Here is a 22,378-nt window from a genome sequence, read left to right as displayed (position 1 = left end):
AGAGCCAGACATCCTGGAATGCAAAGTCATGTGGGCCTTGGGAAGTTTCACTACGAACAAAGCTAGTGGAGGTAATGGAATTCCAGTGCTCAAATCCTGAAAGATGATGCTGTGAAAGTGCTGCACTCAATATGCCAGCAAATTTGGAAAACTCAGCAGTGGCTACACGACTGGAAAAGGTCAGTTTTCATTCCAGTCCCAAAAAGGGCAATGCCAAAGAATGTTCAAACTACCCCACAATTGCACTCATCTCACATGCTAGCAAAGTAATGCTCAAAATTCTCCAAGCCAGGCTTCAACAGTACATGAACCATGCGTGAGCTTCCAGATGTTCAAGCTGGATTTAGAAAAGGCAGAGGAACCAGAGATCAAATTGCCAACATCCATTGGATCATCGAAAAAGCAGAGAGTTCCAGAAGAACATCTCCTGCTTTATTGATTATGCCAAAGCCTTTGACTGTGGATCACAACAAACTGGAAAACTCTTCAAGAGATGGGAATACCAGGCCACCTGACCTGCCTCCTGAGAAATCTGTATCCAGGCCAACAAGCAACAATTAGAACCGGATATGGAACAACAGACTGGTTCCAAATTGGAAAAGGAGTACATCAAGACTGCCTATTGTCACCCTGCTTATCTAACTTATATGCAGAGTACATCATGCAAAATGTCGGGCTGGATGAAACACAAGCTGGAATCAAGATTGCTGAGAGATATATCAATAACCTTGGATACGCAGATGACCCCACCCTTATGGTAGAAAGTGAAGAGGAACTGAAGAGCCTCTTGATGGTAGTGACAGAGGAGAGTGAAAAAGCTGGCTTAAAACTCAGCTTTCAAAAAAGAAATCAGTCCTGAATACTCATTGGAAGGACTGATGCTGATGCGGAAACTCTTAATACTTTGGCCACCTGATTCGAAGAATTGACTCATTGGAAAAGACTGATGCTGGGAGAGACGAAGGCAGGAGGAGATGGGGACAACAGAGGATGAGATGGTTGGATGACATCACCAACTTGATGGACATGAGTTTGAGCAAGCTCTGGGAGTGGTGATGGACAGGGAAGCCTGGTGTGCTGCAGTCCATGGGGTTGCAAAGAGTCGGACATGACTGAGCAACTGAACTGACTGACCTCCCTAGCTCTCTTAGAACCAAAGTCTCATAGAGGCTAAAATTCCCACAAGTAGTTTCAAAAGGTGGAGTATTACTGCAGCCAGTGGTCATGGCCTTAGGGACCACCAGACATTGGCCCTTTAGCATGCCAGCATCACTCCAGGGGCACAGTCTTCTCTGCTGGAGTCAAACCAGCTCTGGAAACAGGAATATGTGCAGACAGGGCCTGGAGTCCTGAATCCATTATATGCTAGCTGGTATCTACCATTGCAGCCTGGTGATGTTCACCTAGAGTTCTGCAGAACAGGATAGGGTACAGGAGTGCTGGATACAAGTCATAGATCGACTCTGGAGAGGGTAGTGGAGCTTACTGATGCTAGTATCTGGATGACAGGCCTCTGGAATGAGTAATGACTAATCAGGATAGATACTGTATTGCCGGAATGTTGTCCTGGGACTCTCTTAAGGATTGTAGGTTGTCCAAGAGATTGTGGGCAGGAAACCCAAAGCTACAATTTTAGCCCTTGTTTTCACTGAGCTTTTAAGGTGATGTAATACTCTAAATAAATACATCCTATCTTCTGGTGGAATTACATTTCCAAAAATAATTTTTAAAGTTGAAGGCCTGTCTGTGGCAGTAGAAAAGGCAGATGCGTGGACCATACTGTTTTTTGCTATTGGGAATGGGGATCAGAAAACTACCCTGTTCCTTCTACATCATTTAGGAACCTCATGTTTTCTTGAGCATCACTGATGGGAATTACAAAACAGCTTTTAGCAGATTACTCTGAGGCACTTAAGGAGGACTTAAGTTGCAGGGTATATAGTCCATTTAGCAGAACACCTTGTGGTTCATTCTAGCCCAAGAGAAATGATAAATAATAAGCTAAAAGCATCTAATTGAGCTTCTAATTATAGAAGGCGGTCTTTCAGCTTGAGTAGAGTAAATGTGAGTACTCCTCAAAGTCCACCTTAGACTTCATTCTGTTTTTCAGCAAAGACACTTGTGCTTTTTGCTCCTCATCTTTATATCATGTGGGATGGGTTGGTCGGTGTTCTATCACACTATGGTGTTATGGGAACAAATAAATACTGTAAGAAACTGTATAATATGGTTTAAGAAAGATTAGAATATGCTACTTTGTACTTGGGTGAGCTGAGCAAGTTAATTCCTCTGAGCATTAAGAGTCTCATCTACAAATGTAGATCTCTTTTCTGTCTATCTACTCCTCATAGTTGGGGGGGTGCAGGGAATGAAGTGAAACAATATTGGGCTAGGGATGGAAATCGCCATGAATTTGTTAGGACTTTAGAGCCTGAAGTAGCAATGGTAATCATTTTTCTAGTCTTTGATCTTACTTTCCAGGTAAGAATAATTGAGGAACTTAACCAAGCCTATTTGAAAATGTGAAGAATTATGGAAGTGCTCAAATTTTTATTGAAATACTGAGATTCTTTATAGCACAGTAATGAAAGATTCTTTATATAGTTTGTACATGAGTAAGTAGTGAGTGGGGTCGCAAAGAGTCAGACACGACTGAGCAACTGAACTGAACCGAACTGAAGTAGTGAGTAAATCTCCAAGGGATGGAGGTAGAGTCTGTATAAGAATCATTAGAGTGGGGAGCTTTTCCAATTTATGTAAGTTTTCTCCTTCATGGAGGGGGATGCTGGAGTTACTGGGGAATGAAGAGCAGTAGGGGGATGACTTTTTCTTTCAAAAACCATGATAGTCACATGGTTAAAAAAATTTAAACTGTATGTAAAAGATTTTATTGTATACAATGAAAAATAAGTCTCTTATATAGATTTTAACCTTAAAGGTAACTACTGTTAGCAGTTTTTTATGTGTCCTTCTAGAAATGTTTTATGTAAATATGTAAGAATACATGTGTGTGTTAATGGAAGCATATAAGCTATTTTACACTGGTTTTTTTTTTTGCTTCTTGTTTAGTATCAGCACAGTATAGAGATAACTTTTTTAAAGGGCTATGTAGTATTCCAAATAAAGATGTACCCATACATATTTAACTAGTTCTTTTTTTGATAGATGTTGATAGATTTCAAGTTTTCTGCTTTTAAAATAGTACAACAGTAAACATTCTGATATGTCTTCAGTACAGCCCAAGTATACCTGTAGGATAAATTTCTTTTTTTTGGGGGGGGGGTAAATTTCTAAATATGTATTATTAAGAAGTGTGTGTGTTTTAAATTTTGATAGATTTAACTAGTTTATGTCAAGTATATGTTTCTAGAAAAGATGCCCTGTTATTTACAAAAAATATATTCCCTCTAAAGGCTACAGCAGAGCAAGACTTGGTTTGATGCTGATGAAACTCACATGTTTACTTTTACTTTTCTTATTTTCACTTGAAGCCTGTGCCTACCGCACTGGCTCAGGTGGATAGAGAAAAGATCTATCAGTGGATCAACGAGCTGTCCAGTCCTGAGACGAGGGAAAATGCTTTGCTGGAATTAAGTAAGAAGCGAGAATCTGTTCCTGACCTTGCACCCATGCTGTGGCATTCATTTGGTACTATTGCAGCACTTTTACAGGTGGGTATATATATCCATGAGTTGCATTTCATTCCTAATTATCACAATTGTAACTTTCTGCCTTTGTACAAATGATTTTGAAAACTTTGGTAATTTTTTTTTTAAAGTGTTACCATTTGTAAGAAACTTATTTTAGAAAAATCTAAGATACTCATTAAAATTAGATTCTTGGATCCTACCCAGGAGATTTGATTTATTTAGTCTAAAATGAAAAATCTGTATTTTTAACAAGCAGCTCCCCGCTCCCAGATGATTTTGATGTAGGTGATGTAAGAACTGCACTTTGAGAAACACAACTTTAGGAGTACTGTAAAATAATACTGCATGATGAGGTGGAGTGGGGATGGTGGTGGAAAGGGAGGTATAAGAACTGAAAGGTATATTCTGGGTAAAGAAAATGCTAGTGTAAAGATATAACAGCCATAGGAGTAAAGGTGGGTATACTTGTACATTAAAGAATAAATAATATTTGATTCTGACTAGAACAGTCATTTCCGGGGAATAAATTGATATGATGTAGTCCTAAGAACCAAGATATGATCATCTTTAAAGTATTGTCCACCTTCCTAATAATTAGATTAATTTTTAAAATCTGTTGAGTAAATTCATATTCTATCCGTACTGCATGTACCCAGGAAACTAGTCTTTCTTATGGGAACATTTTCTATGTAAAAATTTTAGTTAAGATAAATGGAATTGTGTTCAGTAAATCATCACCTTTTGACAGAGAATACATATGTTCTCTGCTATTTGTACATATCCCCGCACATACACGCACTTTCTTATCTCCCCCTTTTTGCACTTGCTACATGACCAAACAGAAACTTCTTTATGAGCTAAAGTGGTTGATTTACTGACATTGCCTGGTCAACTGTCTCATCACTACAAACTAAAGTAGGTTGTTGACAAAAGTGGGGGAAGGGGAGTCCCTCAAGTGAAAGCCTCAGCAAATGATGCAGAATATAGTAAAAGTGTGGGTAACCACAGTTCCCTCCTTAGAAATCTTCCTAGGGATAATATGTTTCAAATAGTCTCAGTCAGGTATATTTGTGATGAAAGGAATATTGTTTATTTCTGCCTCCTCTTTGATGGTTCTGTTCTTATGGGGTATGCAGAATTAAAATTGTTTGCTTTCATACCATGGGAATTAAAGTTATTCCATGCTCATATGGTGTTGATTTCTATTTTTTAGGAAATTGTAAATATTTATCCATCTATCAACCCACCCACCTTGACAGCACACCAATCTAACAGAGTTTGCAATGCTCTAGCATTATTGCAATGTGTGGCATCACATCCAGAAACCAGGTAAATACTTTGGATGGAAAAAAAAAAAATAATACTTTGGATGGGTGTGTGTGTAGAGCTTTGATTGAATGTGGTCCTGAACTACTTCTGAACGATGAGAGGAGGGGCTTACAGGAGGGCGCACCTGTGTGGGTGTGGGTCTTCAGGACTCCTAGTTTTTATTCCTGGAGAATTTCTGGTCTCTAATTTCACCAAATTTTGGTGTAGTGGCAATATGATACTGTTTAACATGTTGTGGGGTATTTTTTTGTTTTTTGTTTTTTCAAATTGAAGGATAATTGCTTTAGAGTATTGTGTTGGTTTCTGCCAAACATCAACATGAGTTAACCATAGTAACATGTTCTTTTATAATTGATTTTTTTTGCCTTTTTAAATTGTGGTAAAATATAAATAACATAAAATATATCATTTGAACCATTTTATTTTATTTACTCATTTATTTTTGGCTGTGTTGTGTTTAGTTGCAACATGTAAGATTTTCATTGTGGCATGCAGGCTTCTCTCTAGTTGTGGCATACAGGCTCAATAGTTGTGGCACATGAGCCCAGTGGTCCTGCAGCATGTGGTATCTTAGTTCCCCAACCAGGGATTGAACCCACATCCCCTACATTGCAAGGCAGATTCTTAACCACTGGACCACTAGGGAAGTCCCGATTTTAAGTGTTCAGTTCAGTAGTGTTAAATACATTCATAATGTGCCACTGTTACCAGCATCCATTTCTATAATTCTATTCATCCTGTAAAACTGAAGCCCTGTACCCATTAAACAATAACTTCCCATCCCCCTGTCCCCTAGCTCCTGGCAACTACTGTTCTACTTTCTGTCTGTAATTTTTACTATTCTGAGTGCCTCATTATAAATGGAGTTACATAGTATTTGCCTTCTTGTGATTGGTGTATTTCACTTAACATAATGTTCTCAAGGTTCATCAATACTGTTGGATATGTCAGAATTTCCTTTCTTTTTAAGGCTGAATATTACTGCATTGTCTCATTTACTTTTTAACTGTTGGTAGCAAGGAACTTTAAAGGAGTGGTGATCACCTCTCAGGAAAAGTCAGGTATATAGCTACTTCTTGCTCCTGAATCCTGGTAGGCATCACTGTGCCATGCATGAGGCACAGTGCATGGTATTTAGTAGGAATTCAGTAAGTGTCTATACTCAGCACTTTTTCTCACATAGTAAGCCAGATTTGGCTTCAAAACTTTTTGAAAACAGGGTTCTAGTCAACCTCTGTCATAAATGAGAATTGATGTGCAAGTTGAGAAATTTTTCCCTTACTGCTATATCTTACTAAGAAAGGGGAGATTCTGTTCAGAAATCTGCTTTGTGGCTTTTATGGCCTCAAGGCGCTTAATAGTCATCTTATTAAAGCCTTTCTCTCTTTGTCTAGTTTTCCTTATAAAATTTGAGTGCTGGATTGGCACTGACATTTTGGAATGTTAGAAACTTTGCTAAGAAAATTACTTTTCTGCGAATATTCTCGCTGTTCTGATTTTTTAATAATCAGGGCAGGCTAAACATTCGCTATATTAAGACCATGCATGTGTCCCCAGACCTAGTTCTTTGCCTAGGTCTGGTTTTATAAATGCTGGTGATAAACCAAGTCTGATTTACATGACGTATCTTGTATGGGAATTGTTTGTGACTCTAGGTATCTGATCAACCTTGAGAAATGGTAGCACAGCTAGTGTGATAATTTTTTATATTAACCATTGCTAGTTTGATGATTACCAGTTGCCATTAAATGAGTTGTAAAAATTATTTTTTTAAAAAAAGAGAATTACTTTTAAGTACTTAAGAAAAATACAATAGTATTTGGTTAAAATTTTGGGGTATTGGCTCTCCTGTAAGGTGTAACTGTTATAAATTATATAAAGTAATAGACTGATTCCATGTTAGTTGCTAAACATACTAGCTGCAGATTAAAGTGTTTTTAGGATACTTGGTTTATCTGAAAGCTCTAACAAAGAAGTGTATTTAAGTGTAACAGATAAACCTTGATAGTGGCTGCTTTATTTTGTTGTCTTGGTTTATAAGGTTTTGTCAGCTTGTACCTGTGAATATTATTAATATTGTTATTCACTCATAAATTAGGTGAGAGAAGACATACAGGAGAATCTCTTGTGCATTTAAGTACATTTTATGACCTATTTTTAAAATTTGCAGTTGGATATTTTATCAGTTTTTAAATACTTGGTACTGGTTTCAGGGGAAATTTTGTGTTCTTTTAACTATTGGTCTAGGCTAGGGTTTCTCAGCCTTGACACTGTTGACATTTTGGGCTGGATTAAATCTTTGTGGTAGGAGGAGGGGGAAGACAAGGGACTGTCCTGTGCACTGTAAGATTTTTAGCAGCATCCCAGCCTCTGCCCAGTGGATGTCAGTCACTTCAGCTGTGACAACTAAAAATATCTCCAGATACTACCGCATGCCCCAAGAGGTCAAAATCACCCCAGCTGAGAACCACTGGGCTAGATTAAAGACCAGTAACAGTCTTCTCTAGAGATTCCTCGGTCAAGCAATGTTAAAAGCCTTACAAAATTAAAACCACCTGGAAATTTGAATGTTCAGAATCCTTAGAAATTAACTCTAGGCTCTCAATGCAATTCTGTTTTTCTTTCAGGTCAGCATTTCTTGCAGCACACATCCCACTTTTTTTGTACCCCTTTTTGCACACTGTCAGCAAAACACGACCCTTTGAGTATCTTCGGCTAACCAGTCTTGGAGTTATTGGTAAGTTATTAGGATCATTCTACAAGCCTGGAATCATCATCATCATTCATAATAGTGGTCTTGGCTTAGGTATTTTGTCTGGTCTTTTATAGCTTTTGTTCACCTGTTGTTTATTTTTGTCTTTGGGGTTGAGTCTAATAAAACAGTTTTTACTAATAAATGAATATCAGGAACATGGTTGCTCCTACCAAGTACCATCCTGAGTGTTAGTAAGGCTGTGAGGCCCAATATCTGGGATTAAATTCAGTGCATATGTAGAAATGTTTATTAATTGTAGGAAAAGTAAAGTAAAAGAGCATTAATCAACAAAGAATATTATTACAGGAATAAGAGTTTGAGTTTGTTATTTTGGTTTGATTTTTCATCTCTCTCATTTTTCGGCTGTTCTCCCATAATCCCAGGGATTTACCTTCTATTTTACCTTGTTGAATTTTTGCATGTTAAAGTTAATGTTTTCATATACATTTGTTATTGGACATGTATCTAAAATATTTTTTACTCAAGAAAATTATATATTAGCTATTTCAGATCTCATACTCCTAGATAATAAAATCTGTAGATTTGTGAAATGTAAATACATTCAAGAAAATTTCTTTCTTAAATTGCCCGCCCTTTGTTCAGTGTTTTTTTTTCTCATAGTTTTTGCTTAACATAATAACCAAGTAATAAGAACATCAATTATAGAAACTTTGTTTTGTTATATTATTATTACTATTATTATTTAGAGAAATCTCTGCTTTTATTGGTCAGCAGGTTACTTGAGGGGGATGAAGCGTGAGGAATGGGTAGCCCCGATACTGGGCCGGCCGTGTTTCACTGGCTCGTAGTTGATGGAGAACTCGCCTAGGTAGTGGCCGATCATCTCAGCCTGGATTTCCACCTGGTTGAAGGTCTTGCCGTTGTAGAGGCCCACCATGCTAGCCCAGCATTTCGGGCAGAATGATCATGTCGCGCAGGGGCATGTTCACCACCTCGGGCTTCTCCATGGGCGGCGCATCTTTCTCGGCCTTGTGCAGCCGCTTCAGCAGCGAGTGCTGCTTCCTCCGCGGGCCGGGGTTCAGCCGCTGTCGCCGGCGCGCACTGTATAGCTGCTTCACTTGCTCATAGGACATGTCCAGCAGCTGGTCGAGGTCTGTGCTGCGGTAGGTGACCTTACGGAAGGTCCTCTGCTGCTTCTCTTCTGCTTCCGCCATCTTGCCGGTTCTTCAGAAAGGAGTTAAATTATTTTTATATTCAGCATATGTTTCATCCATATGATTATAAACCATGAATCAGGAAGTATAATTTGAAAGTTTGGTATTTCTCAGAAATATTTTATTCTACTTATAAGGAGTAGCTGTTATGCATGTTATGGTTTTATACATCTTCTCCTGAGAAGTCCTCTAATAAACTTTTTTCCCAGTATATTCTTTTCTGCTTTAAGATATAAAAACTTCTCATGTAGGCTTTGAAACATCAGCATGATTCTAGCCAGAGGAAACATTTATGTTCATTCTTCTAATTCAAATCATCCTACTGTTATCATTGGATGATACATTTATGTTAAGATAAAGGTTGATAGTGGGGAGGTGTGAAAAAAAATAGTTGGATGGTATTAAGGTAGTTGTCTCCCCTTGCATATATTTTTAGAAACTCAGTTTCTCCCAGGTCACTTGAAAGAACAGCAGAAGATGAATGTTTGGGCCTAGACTCTTTCCTACAGTTCAAGGCTTATCAGACCAGTTTGAATATAAATGAAGTGATATATAGCATAAATTAGAAAATACCTGAAACTGAGTAAAAATAAAAATACAGCATATCAAAATTTGTAGGATCCAATTAAACCAGAGCTTAGAGGAAATTTTGTATAATTAAATGTTTATACTAGAAAGAAAGAAAGAGGTCTTCAATCAGTGAGCTAAGCTTTTCTTTAAGAAATTAGAAAAAGGAGCAAATTTAACGAGAGCAAAAAAAAAGGAAAGAAGGAAATAATAAAGACTAGATATCAATAAAAATGGGAACAGAAAATCAATAGATGAAATCAGTGAAACCAATGGCAGGTTTTTTTTTTATTGAGACATGACAAAAACACTGTATTAGTTTTTGGTATACAACATAATGATTTGGTATGTGTATATACTGCAAAGTGACCACTACAGTAAGTTTAGTTAACATCCATCATCACATAGTTACACTTTTTTTTCCCTTGTGATAAGAACTTTTAAGATCACTAACTTAAGATTTCTCTTAGCAGCCTTCAGACATACACTACAGTATTGTTACTGTAGTCACCATTCTATACATTATATCTCTGGATCTTACTTACCCTGTACCTTCTGACCACCTTCACCCATTTCATCCATCCCCAATTTTTTGTTGAAAAAAACAAATTAATAAACCTCTAACCAGACAAACTAGAAAAAAAAGAAGACACAAATTGCAAATGTGATAAATGAAAGGGGGTACATGTGTAAGACTCCTCAGACAAAAGGATAATAAGATAATACTGCTAATAACTCTCCATAAATTTGACCACCTAGGTGAAATGACAGATTCTTTGAAAAATACAGTCTGCTAAAGTGCATTAATAAAGAAAATGTGTAAGACTTTTCCAGAACGTGCAGAGGGGACTTCTCAACTCTTGATGAAGCCAGCAATACTCTGATAATAAAAAACAGAAAAAGACTATAGGCCAGTATCCTTCATGAACATAGATGCAGAAACTCGCGACAATATGGTATATAGTATTAGTGTATAGCAGCTGTATTTCAGTTAAAATTTTTTTAAAAGAAGAAAAAATAAAGAATGTCTATTCACAGACAACCTGTGTTGAAGAATCAATAGAAGAAAGCTACTAGAACTGGTGAACTTAATAAGGTTGTAGGATACAGAGTTAGTACACAAAACTTAGTCGTATTTTGGTATACTTGAGCTAAATAGGAATTTTACCAAAATATTTGAAAAACTTGGGTGTAAATTTTACAAAATATGTGCAAAGTCTGTAGTTACAAACTATAAAGCAATGATAAAAGAAATCGAAGAAAACCTAAATAAATGCAGAGATAAATCATGTTTATCAATTGGTATATCAATGATTCAATGTTATGATGTCATTCTCCCTACAAATGATGTATAGTTTTAGAGCAATTCTAACAAAATTCCAGTAGAAGTTTTTAATAGAAATTGGTGATCCTAGTGAAAGTCTCTCAGTCGTGTCCGACTCTTTGTGAGCCATGGAATTCTCCAGGCTGAATACTGGAGTGGTTAGCCTTTCCCTTCTCCAGGAGATTTTTCCAACCCAGGAATCGAACCCAGGTCTCCCGCACTGCAGGCAGATTCTTTACCAACTGAGCCACAAGGGAAGCCCTTGGTGATCCTAAGATTGTATCTGAAAAGGCAAATGAACTAGAATATCCATTTTTTTAATAAAAGGATATAAAGTTGGAAGATACAGTCTACCTGATTTCCAGATCTACTGGAAAACTACAAAAGTCAAGATACTGTGGTGTTGGAGAAAATATGCACTTATAGAGCAGAGTGGAGAGTACAGAAATAGACCCACACAAATAAGGTCAATTGGATTTTTGACAAAGGCACAAAGAGAATTTAGTGAAGAAAGGATAGTCTTTTCAATAAATGGTGGTAGAACAATTGGATATTCATATGTAAAGCAGTGAACCATGACCATTATCTTGTACTCTATACAAAATTAATTCAAGATGGGTTTTAGACCCACATGTAAAAAGTCTAAATAAGATAGTAATTTGACATCTGTTGTAAGCCATGTCAGTTATGGTTTGTGCTGTTTAAAGATATAGTATTTGTAGATTACCAGTTCTGGTTGAAGTAAATGATATCACTCTCTTCTGAAGTAATTGACTTTTGTTATTACAGGTCTTTGATTAAGGCCTTTGATATAAAAGCTAGCGAAGCATTGGACCACTCAGGGAACAGTCATTTGTTTAATGGGACTTTGCCTCCCTGTATATGGAATGGAGAGGATATCACTGAACTGTGTCTGTCACCTGGTCAATGGTGTCAGTTTAGAAACCAACAGAGTAGTAGAATTGGGATAATTTTGGAAACTGTTTGTCTAGCTCTTATTTTATTAAAATAGCAGAGGTTTGCAAAGTGAAGGTAACTTTATCAAACTTTATTAGAATCTAGGTTTGTGTTTCTTGTTTAGGCATGCCCTACAGTGTTTTGCTTTTTGGGGAAAGAGGGGCAGTTAAATAACCAGGAAGTCATGTTTGTTTATACCTGTTGTGAGTAGGATTTAGATGGCACTGTTTCTTTGTACCTGGGAGTATGCTTTAATACAGATGTAGAACTTTTCTCACTGGGGCTTCCCTGGTGGCTCAGACTGTAAAGAATCTGCCTGCAATGCAGGAGACCTGGATTTGATCCTTGGGGTGGAAAGATCCCCTGGAGAAGGGAATAACAACCCACTACAGTTTTCTTGCCTGAAGAATGGTGACTCAGGGACATAGAATCCACCTGCCAATGCAGGAGATGCAGATGTGATCCCTGGATCAGGAAGATCCCCTGGAGAAGGAAGTGGCAACCCACTCCAGTATTCTTGCCTGGGAAATTCCATGGACAGAGGAGCCTGGTGGGCTATAGTCCATGGGGCCGCAGAGTCCAACATGATTAAAAAACTAAAACAACAGTGACAACAGGAATTCTTCTCTCTTACCTAAAGTACATGGAGACGAGATGGTGATATTATTGTGTGATTGTCTACCAAAGTGATAGAACAGTTATTTAAGTAACTAAACTGATGCTAATTATGTGATGGACCAAACTTTGTACCTGATCTTTTAGTATTGACAGTCAACCTGTGCTTTTCTTGCTCCTTTTTTTTTTTTTAAGCCAGGGTTTGAATCTGATTCTCTGACATATAAACCACAGTTTATGTTGTTTAAGTTCCACAATTAGATGGATGAACAATTTTAGTTGGAAACCCTGACTCTGAAATAATTTCGTTTGTCCATATTTTCTGTAGGGGCTCTGGTGAAAACAGATGAGCAGGAAGTAATCAACTTTCTATTGACAACAGAAATTATCCCTTTGTGTTTGCGAATTATGGAATCTGGAAGTGAACTTTCTAAAACGGTGTGTGTTTTTATCTTAATTAGATTCTATGTTGTGTTGACTGTTGGACTACTTCTTCATGTTTGAGTTATCTTTTTCTGCCTCCCTTCAGGTTTTTGAAACTTCCTCTGAATGTTTTTTTCCCTTTTGAATAAAAATTGTTATATAATGATGATTTAAGAACCTAGAACCATCAGAAGAATATAAAGTTAAATTTCTCCCTTTTATCTGAACCCCCTTATGAGTCTACAGGTATATTTTTCCAGACATTTTTTATACATAATCAAGTATGTATATATATACTTGAGCTTTTGCCTGCTTTGTACTTTAACCATGGATGATAATGTAACTAGTTATAGACTTCTCACCTCTGTTTTCCCTCTCAGAACTCCATTATCATAGACATGTTGTCTTCTGGTACTGAATGTTGTAGTGAAATCTTGAGTCAGCCTAATATTTTCCTTGTCAGATTTTTTTCTGAAAGAACCTACTCATTGTGTGTCTTTTCTGTTTTGTTAATTTTTATAGTTTCCCCTTTGTTTTGGCCTCTTGCTTAAGCAACATCAGTTATGCTGTCTATTTTTCATATGTCTGTTCTCACCCTCTAATTACTTTCTGTCTTTAATTTCATATAATGTGGTTTTTCTCAAGGCTACTTTTCCATGTTGCTATTTTTAGCAATATCTAACCTCTGCTTCTAAAGTATATCTGGTCACATTGACTAGTCACTTTAATTTTTTTTTTTTACTTTAATTTTTAATTAGGTAAGTCATTGCTGAGTTGGATGTAAGCAGATGTAATGATTTAAAATTTGTTGTGAATATGCAATGCAAATAAAATAATAATTCATATGCTACTACAAATGGTTATATAAGCAAATTAATGTAAGTCTTCTACCTTACCTCTCAGTTCTTCTCGGTAGTAACCGATATTATTACTTTCTTGTAGAATCTTTCTATAAATATTTTATGTATACATGTAGCAGTTTAATTTTGTATTAATTTTTTTCCTCTAGTCTCTGCTTCTCACTTCTCTTGTTGTTTCAGCTCTTCTCTGAATTTTGTATTTTCTTTTAACTTCTTAAAAATGTTTTTTAGAGTTCATATTTGCTCAGTTTCCTTGAAAATGCAGATAAGTATTACTTGCTGCTGTTTCTTGGATTATGTCTCTATAAGGGTTTCCCTGTGGGAGTCTTTCTATCCAGGATTGCTGTTTGTTTAAAAATAATGGATGGAAAGAGAGATGTTATGAGCTGAAGTTGGCAGTTTTTAAGTCAAGTGTTTTGCCTCTGAATACTTTTCCACCCAGCCTGCCAGTTTAGGGTGTGTGTTGTAGGGAGGATTTATACCTCTGTCTTCAACTTTCTACTAAACACACAAAGGATAAGTGACATGTGATCTGTGTTCATGCTTTTCTTTTCTCATTTCTTCCTTAATTTTATTATTTTGTTAATTTCAGTGGATTTCTGGGACAGGATTGGAATGGGTACAACTGAATTCTGTTTTTAAATTCATAGTTGCCTGTGAATAGGTGTTGTTCAAGTTGGCTTCTTATGGCTGGGACAGAAAAAGATTCATTTCTTCTTTTGTGACATTTCTTTCAGGAACCCCCATCCTAATGATCCCTCCCCTGTTTTCATTCCTTCCCCATTACTAAAATTAATTCATCCTTGATGTTTAGAAGTTCCCATTGACCTTTACACTTCAACTAGAATGCTTCTCCTATCCTGCCTTATTACATAGTTTATAGTCAGTTCCTGGCATGTCTGTCTTCTTTTGCTCCAACGTCTTTGGCAAGCAAAGACTTTGTCGTGTTCAGTTTTCATGTACAAATCCTGAGTTTCAGGCCTTGCTATAGTCGGCACCAGGTAAAACAGAGGTTCTCAATCAAGGCTATGTGACATGATCACCTGTCAAGTGTTTTAAAAACATCAGTGTCCAGGTTCCGTCTCTGACCTACTGAACCATTGTCCAGGGTGATAAAGTATGGACATTTGTGTGTTTTTTTTGTTTTTTGTTTTTTTAAATCCCTCTGGGTAAGTGTATAGTATGTTATTCTGGAAAGCTATTCAGTGGTACCCACTATAAACATGTCTACCCTATGACTCAGCAGTCCCCTCCTGCATATATACCCAAGAAAAATGAGCTCTACAGAATTCCCTGGAGGTTAGGACTCCTTGCTTTCACTGCCAAGGGCCCAGATTCGATCCCTGGTCGAGAAACTAAGGTCCGACAAGTCACATGGGACACACACACCCCCCAAAAATGAGCCCTTATGGGCATCAGAACATGTATAGGAGTGTTTAAGTCACTTCTGCTCATGGAAGATAAACTGTAGTATATTTACAAAATAAGCTACACAGTAGTTAAGAAGAATGGACTGCTGATAATAGGCAGCATAGATGATATTACGTCAGATGAAAGAAGCCAGGCACATATGAATTCATACTGTATGACCATGTATGTGAAATTCCAGAGTGGTCAGAACCAGTCAGTGAGGATAAAGCAGACTAGTGACTCCCTCTCAGGGAAGGATATGACTGGGAGAAGGCACAAGGGAATCTTCTGGAGTGCTGAAAATGTTCTCTATTTAAAATTTTTATTTTATTTTTATTGAAGTATAGTTTAGAGTTGACTTATACAATATTGTGTTAATTTCAGGTATATAGCAGAGTGATTCATATATAAACTTTTTTCGTATATATATATATATATAGAATATATAGATATATATTCTCTTCCACTGTAGATTATTACAAGATAATGAGTATAGTTTCCTATGCTATACAATTGGTCCTTGTTGGTTATCTGTTTATATTGTTCAGTCACTCAGTTGTGTCTGACTCTTTGCAACTCTATGGACTGCAGCACTCCAGGCTTCCCTGACCGTCACCATCTCCCAGAGCTTGCTCAAACTCATGTCCATTAAGTCGGTGATGCCATCCAACCATCTCGTCCTCTGTCATCCCCTTTTCCTCCTGCCTTCAATCTTTCTCAGCATCAGGGTCTTTTCTAATGAGTCAGCTTATAGTATTGTATATATGTTAATCCCAACTTACTAATGTTCTATATTTTAGTCTGGTTGTGGTTCACAGATGTGGAACAGGTAAAAGTCAAAATACACTTAAGATTAGTACACTTAACACATTTTACTGTGTATATGTTTGTTTGATATTCTTACTGGTGCTATAAAAGATTGCCACAAGCTTGGTGGCTTAAAACACCACCAGTTTATTCTCTTATGGTTCTGGAACCAGAAACCATAAATCAGTTTAACCAGCTTAAGTCAGGGTGCCCATAAGGATGGCATTGCCTCTGGAGACTCTAGGAGTGAATCTCTTCCCTTGCTTTTTTTTTCAGCTTTCTTTTCATTTATATATATATAATTTTATTTATTTTTGGCTGTGCTGTGTCTTTGTTGCTGCACATGGGCTTTCGCTAATTGCAACAAATGGGGGCTCCACTCTAGTTGTAGTGGGCAGGCTTCTCATTGCAGCAGTTTCTCTTGTTGCAGAGCACAGACTCTGCAACATAGTGCTCCATAGTTGAGGCTCCTGGGCTCTAGAGCACAGGCTCAGTAGTTGTACATGGGCCCAGTTGCTCTGAGAAATGTGGGATCTTCCCAGATCAGGGATCAAACCCGTGTCTCCTGCACTGGCAGGTGAATTGCCTTTTTCAGCTTTTAGAATTGCATATTTTGACTGTCCCTCCCTCTTCCATCTTGACAGCCAGCAGTGTAGCATGTTCAAATCTCTGCATCTGTCACATCACCTTCTCTATGGTCACATCTCCCTCCACTTCCCTTTTATAAGAAACCTTGTGATAATGACTTTTAGGGCCCACCTGGATCATCCAAGATGTTAATCCCCCACAAGATTCTTAACAATCACATCTGCAAAGTACCTTTTGCCTTCTGAAAGTAGCATCCCCAGGGTTTAGTGATTATGACCTGGATATGTTCGGGGGCCATTATTTAGCGAACCGCAGTGTTATACACCAGTAAAATAGTAAAATAAAACAAATAATTCCCACAGTTGATTCTGATGAGCAACTAAGGAAGAGAATCATTATAATAATCATTTGGCTTGAATTAGAACTTTCTTAACGCCATCTGTGTAAGAGTTAATCAGCTTAAATTGAGCTTAAATTGAGTGTATTCTTTATTACTGTTGGAACAGTTTTTGAAGGGAGGCTTAAAAATCTTATTTTCTTAAAGGTCTTTTAAGAATAGGAAAAATCTTACCCAACTCATTTGGAAGAGATGAGGCATGGCTGCATTTCTGAAAACATCTTGGCCCATGGAAAAGTGAGAGGCTCTGTGTTTAACTAGGTTTGGATCTCAACTCTGATTTAGTCACTTTGTTGCTTGGGAACTTAACCTGGCAAGTTATTGATTAACAGTTATCCCTGGCACATAGGTGTTCAATAACTAAGAAAACCTCTGTTTTTAAGACTCTGATGATTACCTACTCTTTTTAAGTAAAATAACAATGGTCCCTACCTCATAGATTTGTTGTGAAAATAAGATAAGGCATGTTACAGCTTTAGGAAAAATTCTGGCATATAATGTTGAATATAGTAATATATATATATATTTTGTACTGTGCTTAAGTTGTCATAAGTAAGTTATCTAGAATGCAAGGGCATTTTATTAGTTTTCTGCTTCATGGTTATTCCTAGGAGAGGAGTAGACAGTTGGAAGATGAGTCTGAGCAATGTTTTAGACTCTAATTTTGTTTTACTCCAGGTTGCCACATTTATCCTCCAGAAGATCCTCTTAGATGACACTGGTTTGGCTTATATATGTCAGACATATGAGCGTTTCTCCCATGTTGCGATGATCTTGGTGAGTTCTTTCCTTTACCTTTTTTATTTTATTAATTTGGCTGTGTTGGGTCTTAACTGTGGCTTGGGGGATCTTCTGTTGCAGCGCGTAGGCTTCTTTCTAGTTGTGACACCTTGGCTTTAGAGCACACAGGCTCAGTAGTTGTGTAGGCTTAGTTGCCCCAGGACATGTGGGATCTTAGTTCCCCAACCAGGGATTGAACCCGAGTCCCCCTACATTGCAAGGAGGATTCTTAACCACTGGACCGCCAGGGCTTCTGATCACACAACTTAGTTCCTTTGCAGTCAACACTGAGCTACTTCAGTCTCCCAACAGGAAACAACCGCCACGAAACCTTGTATAACAGTCCTTGCAATATCTGGTCTCTGATACCAACTAGGATTATTTTGTGTTTTGTATGTTCTTTCCTACCCCACCTCGTTTTGGGGGAAACAGGGTAAGATGGTCCTGCAGCTATCCAAAGAACCTTCTGCCCGTTTGCTGAAGCACGTAGTAAGATGTTACCTTCGACTCTCAGATAACCCCAGGTAAACATTTATAGAATTTATAGGACTTTGGGGAAATACTCTGATGAGCATCTTGCCCCATCTCATGTCATGGCTTCTATATCTTTAGGACAGGGAAGGGATTAAACTATATTGAGCTTGTCTAAGACAGATCTTGATTAATTTCTTTTAAAATCTGAAATGCTAAATTTAAAAATCCATCAGAGTATTGTCTCCCCACCAAAACTCTGTACCCTTCTCTAAAATTCCCAAGAGTTCAGACAGTGAATCTTATGATCCATTACTCCTGTGGTTTGAGCTTTCTGTTCTACTCTAGGCGATAAGAAAGAAAAGTATATTTTCAAAGATCTCTTAAGAAAGGAACAAGCCCAGAGGGCTCTTGAATTGTATCTCTAGTTCTCTTGATTCCTGTAAAGTCCTTGAGCTAATTATTTTACCTCCCTATTTCTCTCTGCCAGAAATCATACATTGTAGATACAGTGCATTTTAGAAAAATTTGACCTTTTGCTTTGTAAATCCATAATTCATGCTGAAAGCCACTTGCTCATATTTTGCTAAACCACATAATGGGATGATTTCTATGTTCCTAGGAATGGGGATAACTTGATTAATGTGAACTCCTGCCACTGAGGTTATTTAAGCCTTAAGTATTTCTTTGACCATTTTCTCCTGTTCTTTAGTGGTTCCTGATTTCACCAAGTTTGAAAATACGTTTATTTAAAACTCTCCTTGTAAAAGAAACTAGGCTAAGTACAAAAGCCATAACTTTAAAAAAAAAAAAAAAAGCCTTATAGTTAACATTTACCTTTATGAGTTTTCAGATTTGACTTTTACTGGTAATATTTTAAAGAAAATGAAATATTTGAAAGTTCATCTGATAATAACTTTACAACAGTTTTACTGCTCATCTCTTAAGAGTTAACATAAACTTAAGTTTAACATAAAACTGAAACTGTTTTTGGAAAGACACAAATTTATATCAGTTTAGAGTTAAAAGTTCATTAACTTATCCTACTATGAATCAGGTCATATCCCCTCTTAATGTTCTGATTTTAGAATGTTTACTATCACCCATATATTTTTAACATGAGTATTTCAACAGCTGTAATAAATCAGAAAGCAGTTTGAAGTAAATTGTTGCATCATTTTATTCTATTTGCTTTGTCACAAAATTCAATGTAGGGGAAACATTCTGAAAATGTTTACAGACAACAGATCCTGGAGGTCTCTAAGCCTATGTCTAATATAAGCTTTAGAGAATTTTAATGGCTTCTTAAAGTACTTAACAGAGCTATAGATTCCCAGGATTCTATATGTTTATATCTAAGAAAAGGGCTCTTCCCTGTCCCCCACTGTGGGTTTATTTGTTTGGTCTCCCTGGTTGGTTTGTTTGTTTTTGATGTAGGGCACGTGAAGCACTCAGGCAGTGCCTCCCTGACCAGCTGAAGGATACGACCTTCGCCCAGGTGCTAAAAGATGACACCACCACCAAACGCTGGCTTGCACAACTGGTGAAGAACCTGCAAGAGGGTCAGGTCACTGATCCCCGGGGGATCCCCCTGCCCCCTCAGTGATCCTCTCCCATCCCCTCCCATTACTCCCCCCAAGTTGGGGAAGGGAGGGGGAACCTGCAAGGAAAACAGCTCAGGTTTTATCGCCGACTGGGGATAGACGACCTCAATGCTGAACTGCACTGGAGAAAAGGGGCACAGGACCCCCGCTGAGGTGTATGAGCTGCCATCTCAGGCCGCCTTGAGGACCTGGGCTCCCTCTGCTACTCCCAGGAAACGGGCTCCTGACAGCAGTCTGCCACCACAGCCAAGGAGGGTGTCAACACCAGCAAATGCTGTATTTGCAGCAGGCCCACAATGACCCTTCTCCCTCACCTCTTCCCAGCCACTGGCAGGGAGGGGAGACTGGTGGCGGCGGCAGCACTCTAGGCACAGTGAACGCCTGGGACCAAGCCATGTGGCGTTTTCTTATTTTGCCTTCCTGGAAGACTCAAGATGTGTCACTTCATCCTCTCTCTCAGTATTTGTTTACTTTGGTTTTTTGTTTTTAATCTTAGAGAGAGGTGTGTTTAGTGGACACAAGCTGTAATATTCAGCAAACCTTTGTCAGTTGGCACTGTTTACAAGTCTGTTAGCTGCATAAGCTCAATAAAAAGTTGGTCTGGGCATTACATCCCCACTAGGAGGCCAAAAGCTGCGTGAGCTGTTGGGGGAAATGGGAGGCAGGGGAAGGATATGAAGCCAAAGGACAGCAGGAATCCACCACCTGTTTCCCTTCCCTTCTCCATTCTTCTACCCCCAGTTCTGGATGCCACAAGGACCTTAACCTTGCTTCTGGCTTTCGCTGCTAGCTTTTCCAAATCTCAGTGCTCTTCCCTTCTTCACTTTCCTAAACTTAAAACAGTCGTCTTAATTCACCAGGCTGTCCTGGAAGGATATTGTATTGAGAGGAGATGATAATGTCACCTTCAGTTCAAGTCCTCAGAGACGTTTTCTGGATGACTTTTCCAAGGAAGGTTATCTGGGCTTACGATGATAGGCTTCTTGATCCTATTCTTTGCTTTGGTGTGAATCTACAATTCCAAGTGTCTTCTTGATTGTACTTGAAGCAGTATTAACTGAATGAGTTAATTTTATTCGGATTTAAGACAGAGGACTGGACTCTGCTTGCTCAGTCATTCTTGTTGGGTTTTTTGTTTCTTTTGTTTTGAACACATTCCCTTATGGTCCATGGGAATTACGAGATTGTCCCTATAATATTTTTCACTTTTTCGTACTGTGTCAGAGAATCTCCCTTTCTGCTCTGGATCTTTAAATGACTCTATTCATAATCCAGAGGTTTGAATCTGCAATCCAATGTAAATTTAATTGCCTTGCTTTCCCCAGTCCTTCCACCTGCCATCACCTACTGTCTCTCTAATCCCCATCTCCAATCAAAGATGGAATTTGTAACCCAACTAGAGAGACCAAATATTTTCAGTCCACATCTTACACAGTTGAAGGTGAGTCTGAACACATTTGGGGAGAGTTACAGGGGGCAGGCTCAGAAAAACCATTGCAGGGGCAGTTTTGCCAACCCAAGGGCTCTTTCAGGCCGACTTTCACAAAGGGAGCCGGCCTCATTAGTTGGCTTCTGTCTCTCTAGAGCCAAGAAAGTAGTAATGAAATAGCCTAGATTTAGAAAGAGTAGAATGAGCACTTACTCCCCAGCTTTCAAAAATGAAGAGGAGAACCAGGCCAGCTCTCACTAAGCTCAAGGCTGAGGAGAAGAGGCCTTGGAGAAAGCAGAGAACAGCATGGACTGGATAAACGTCTTGACTCCCTGCAGCCCACAGTTTCTGTCCTTCAGAGTCCAGCTAGGGTAACTCTGATTTTTGCCAACCACCTTCCTGCTGAGCCAAAGTTTTCTCATTCCCTCTCCTTTGGGGAAGCAGCTGAGGCCCCAGGCCATGCTCCCTGAGAAATTCTTTTCTCCATCTTTTGGTGCATTGGCCATTGTACTGTGCCAATAGTGTCTTAATTCTTGTACCATCTAATCTCAGCGGGCCTTGGACCCCACCTAGGAGTTGGGAGGGATGGAAATGGGTATTGTTCTTGTAGTTGGTCCTGATGTCATGTATGAATAAAGAGACCACCTCCCCTCATTTTGTGTGTTCCATCCCTCTCCCTCAACAGGACTGAAATAAAAATGCTTCTGTTTTTGTAACAATAGTTTTTCATTTAAACTGTGGAGATTGGATTTTGTCAATATGGAGGCCTCTAGGCACTTCGGTCAGATGATCCTCGTCAACTGTTCCTCTCTACCTCTGTGCACCTACATACACACACTGTCCTACCAAGAGGGCAGTGATGGTTCCTTTGTGGATAGGTCCTTAGGGAGAGTCTCACTGATGTTTAAAAGCTGTTTGGGAGACTGGAATGGCCCCTTTTTTCTGATTAAGTATCTTGCTTGAACAGAACCTCACTCCTGGCTGTAGTGGCCAGAACCTAGTACTGGTGTGGGAGAGGCTTCCTTAAATGAAGAGATAAACTTGAAACATTTTATCACCAACCTTAATATCCATTTCCTTCTGGGGTTCAAGACTTCTATCTCCAGACTTGTTTCCATCTCTGTTTCTGGCTCTCAGTGAGACAGAGCCAACCTGTTTCCAGCTTCTTTTTTGTGAGGCTTGAGGGCCTTTGTTTCAGTGGTGGAACAGGACAAGGAGAGGTACTGGTAGCCTTCAG

At 38.4% G+C, this 22,378-nt stretch overlaps 1 protein-coding gene, 1 non-coding gene and 1 pseudogene across 2 annotated transcripts in view; 2 read left to right on the top strand and 1 right to left on the bottom strand.

Moving 5' to 3' along the window:
• CNOT9 (CCR4-NOT transcription complex subunit 9) overlaps window positions 1-21,860 on the top strand; it is a 30,377-nt gene extending 8,517 nt beyond the window's left edge. The window contains exons 2-8 of the mRNA XM_065930587.1: window positions 3,492-3,671; window positions 4,864-4,979; window positions 7,607-7,716; window positions 12,701-12,810; window positions 17,536-17,634; window positions 18,070-18,161; window positions 19,546-21,860. Coding sequence (XP_065786659.1) covers window positions 3,492-3,671; window positions 4,864-4,979; window positions 7,607-7,716; window positions 12,701-12,810; window positions 17,536-17,634; window positions 18,070-18,161; window positions 19,546-19,714 — 876 coding nt within the window. The 3' untranslated portion in view covers window positions 19,715-21,860. The remainder of the gene's footprint in view (window positions 1-3,491; window positions 3,672-4,863; window positions 4,980-7,606; window positions 7,717-12,700; window positions 12,811-17,535; window positions 17,635-18,069; window positions 18,162-19,545) is intronic.
• On the top strand, window positions 6,452-6,583 carry LOC136165774 (small nucleolar RNA SNORA72). The gene has a single exon (XR_010662753.1). It is a non-coding gene; the product is annotated as a small nucleolar RNA SNORA72 (small nucleolar RNA).
• LOC136164918 (small ribosomal subunit protein uS19 pseudogene) lies at window positions 8,471-8,909 on the bottom strand (annotated as a pseudogene).
• Window positions 21,861-22,378: the final 518 nt, after the last annotated feature.

Source organism: Muntiacus reevesi, chromosome 3 (assembly GCF_963930625.1).
Source record: "Muntiacus reevesi chromosome 3, mMunRee1.1, whole genome shotgun sequence".
Lineage (NCBI taxonomy): Eukaryota > Metazoa > Chordata > Mammalia > Artiodactyla > Cervidae > Muntiacus > Muntiacus reevesi.
This window is presented reverse-complemented; position numbering and strand designations above follow the sequence as displayed.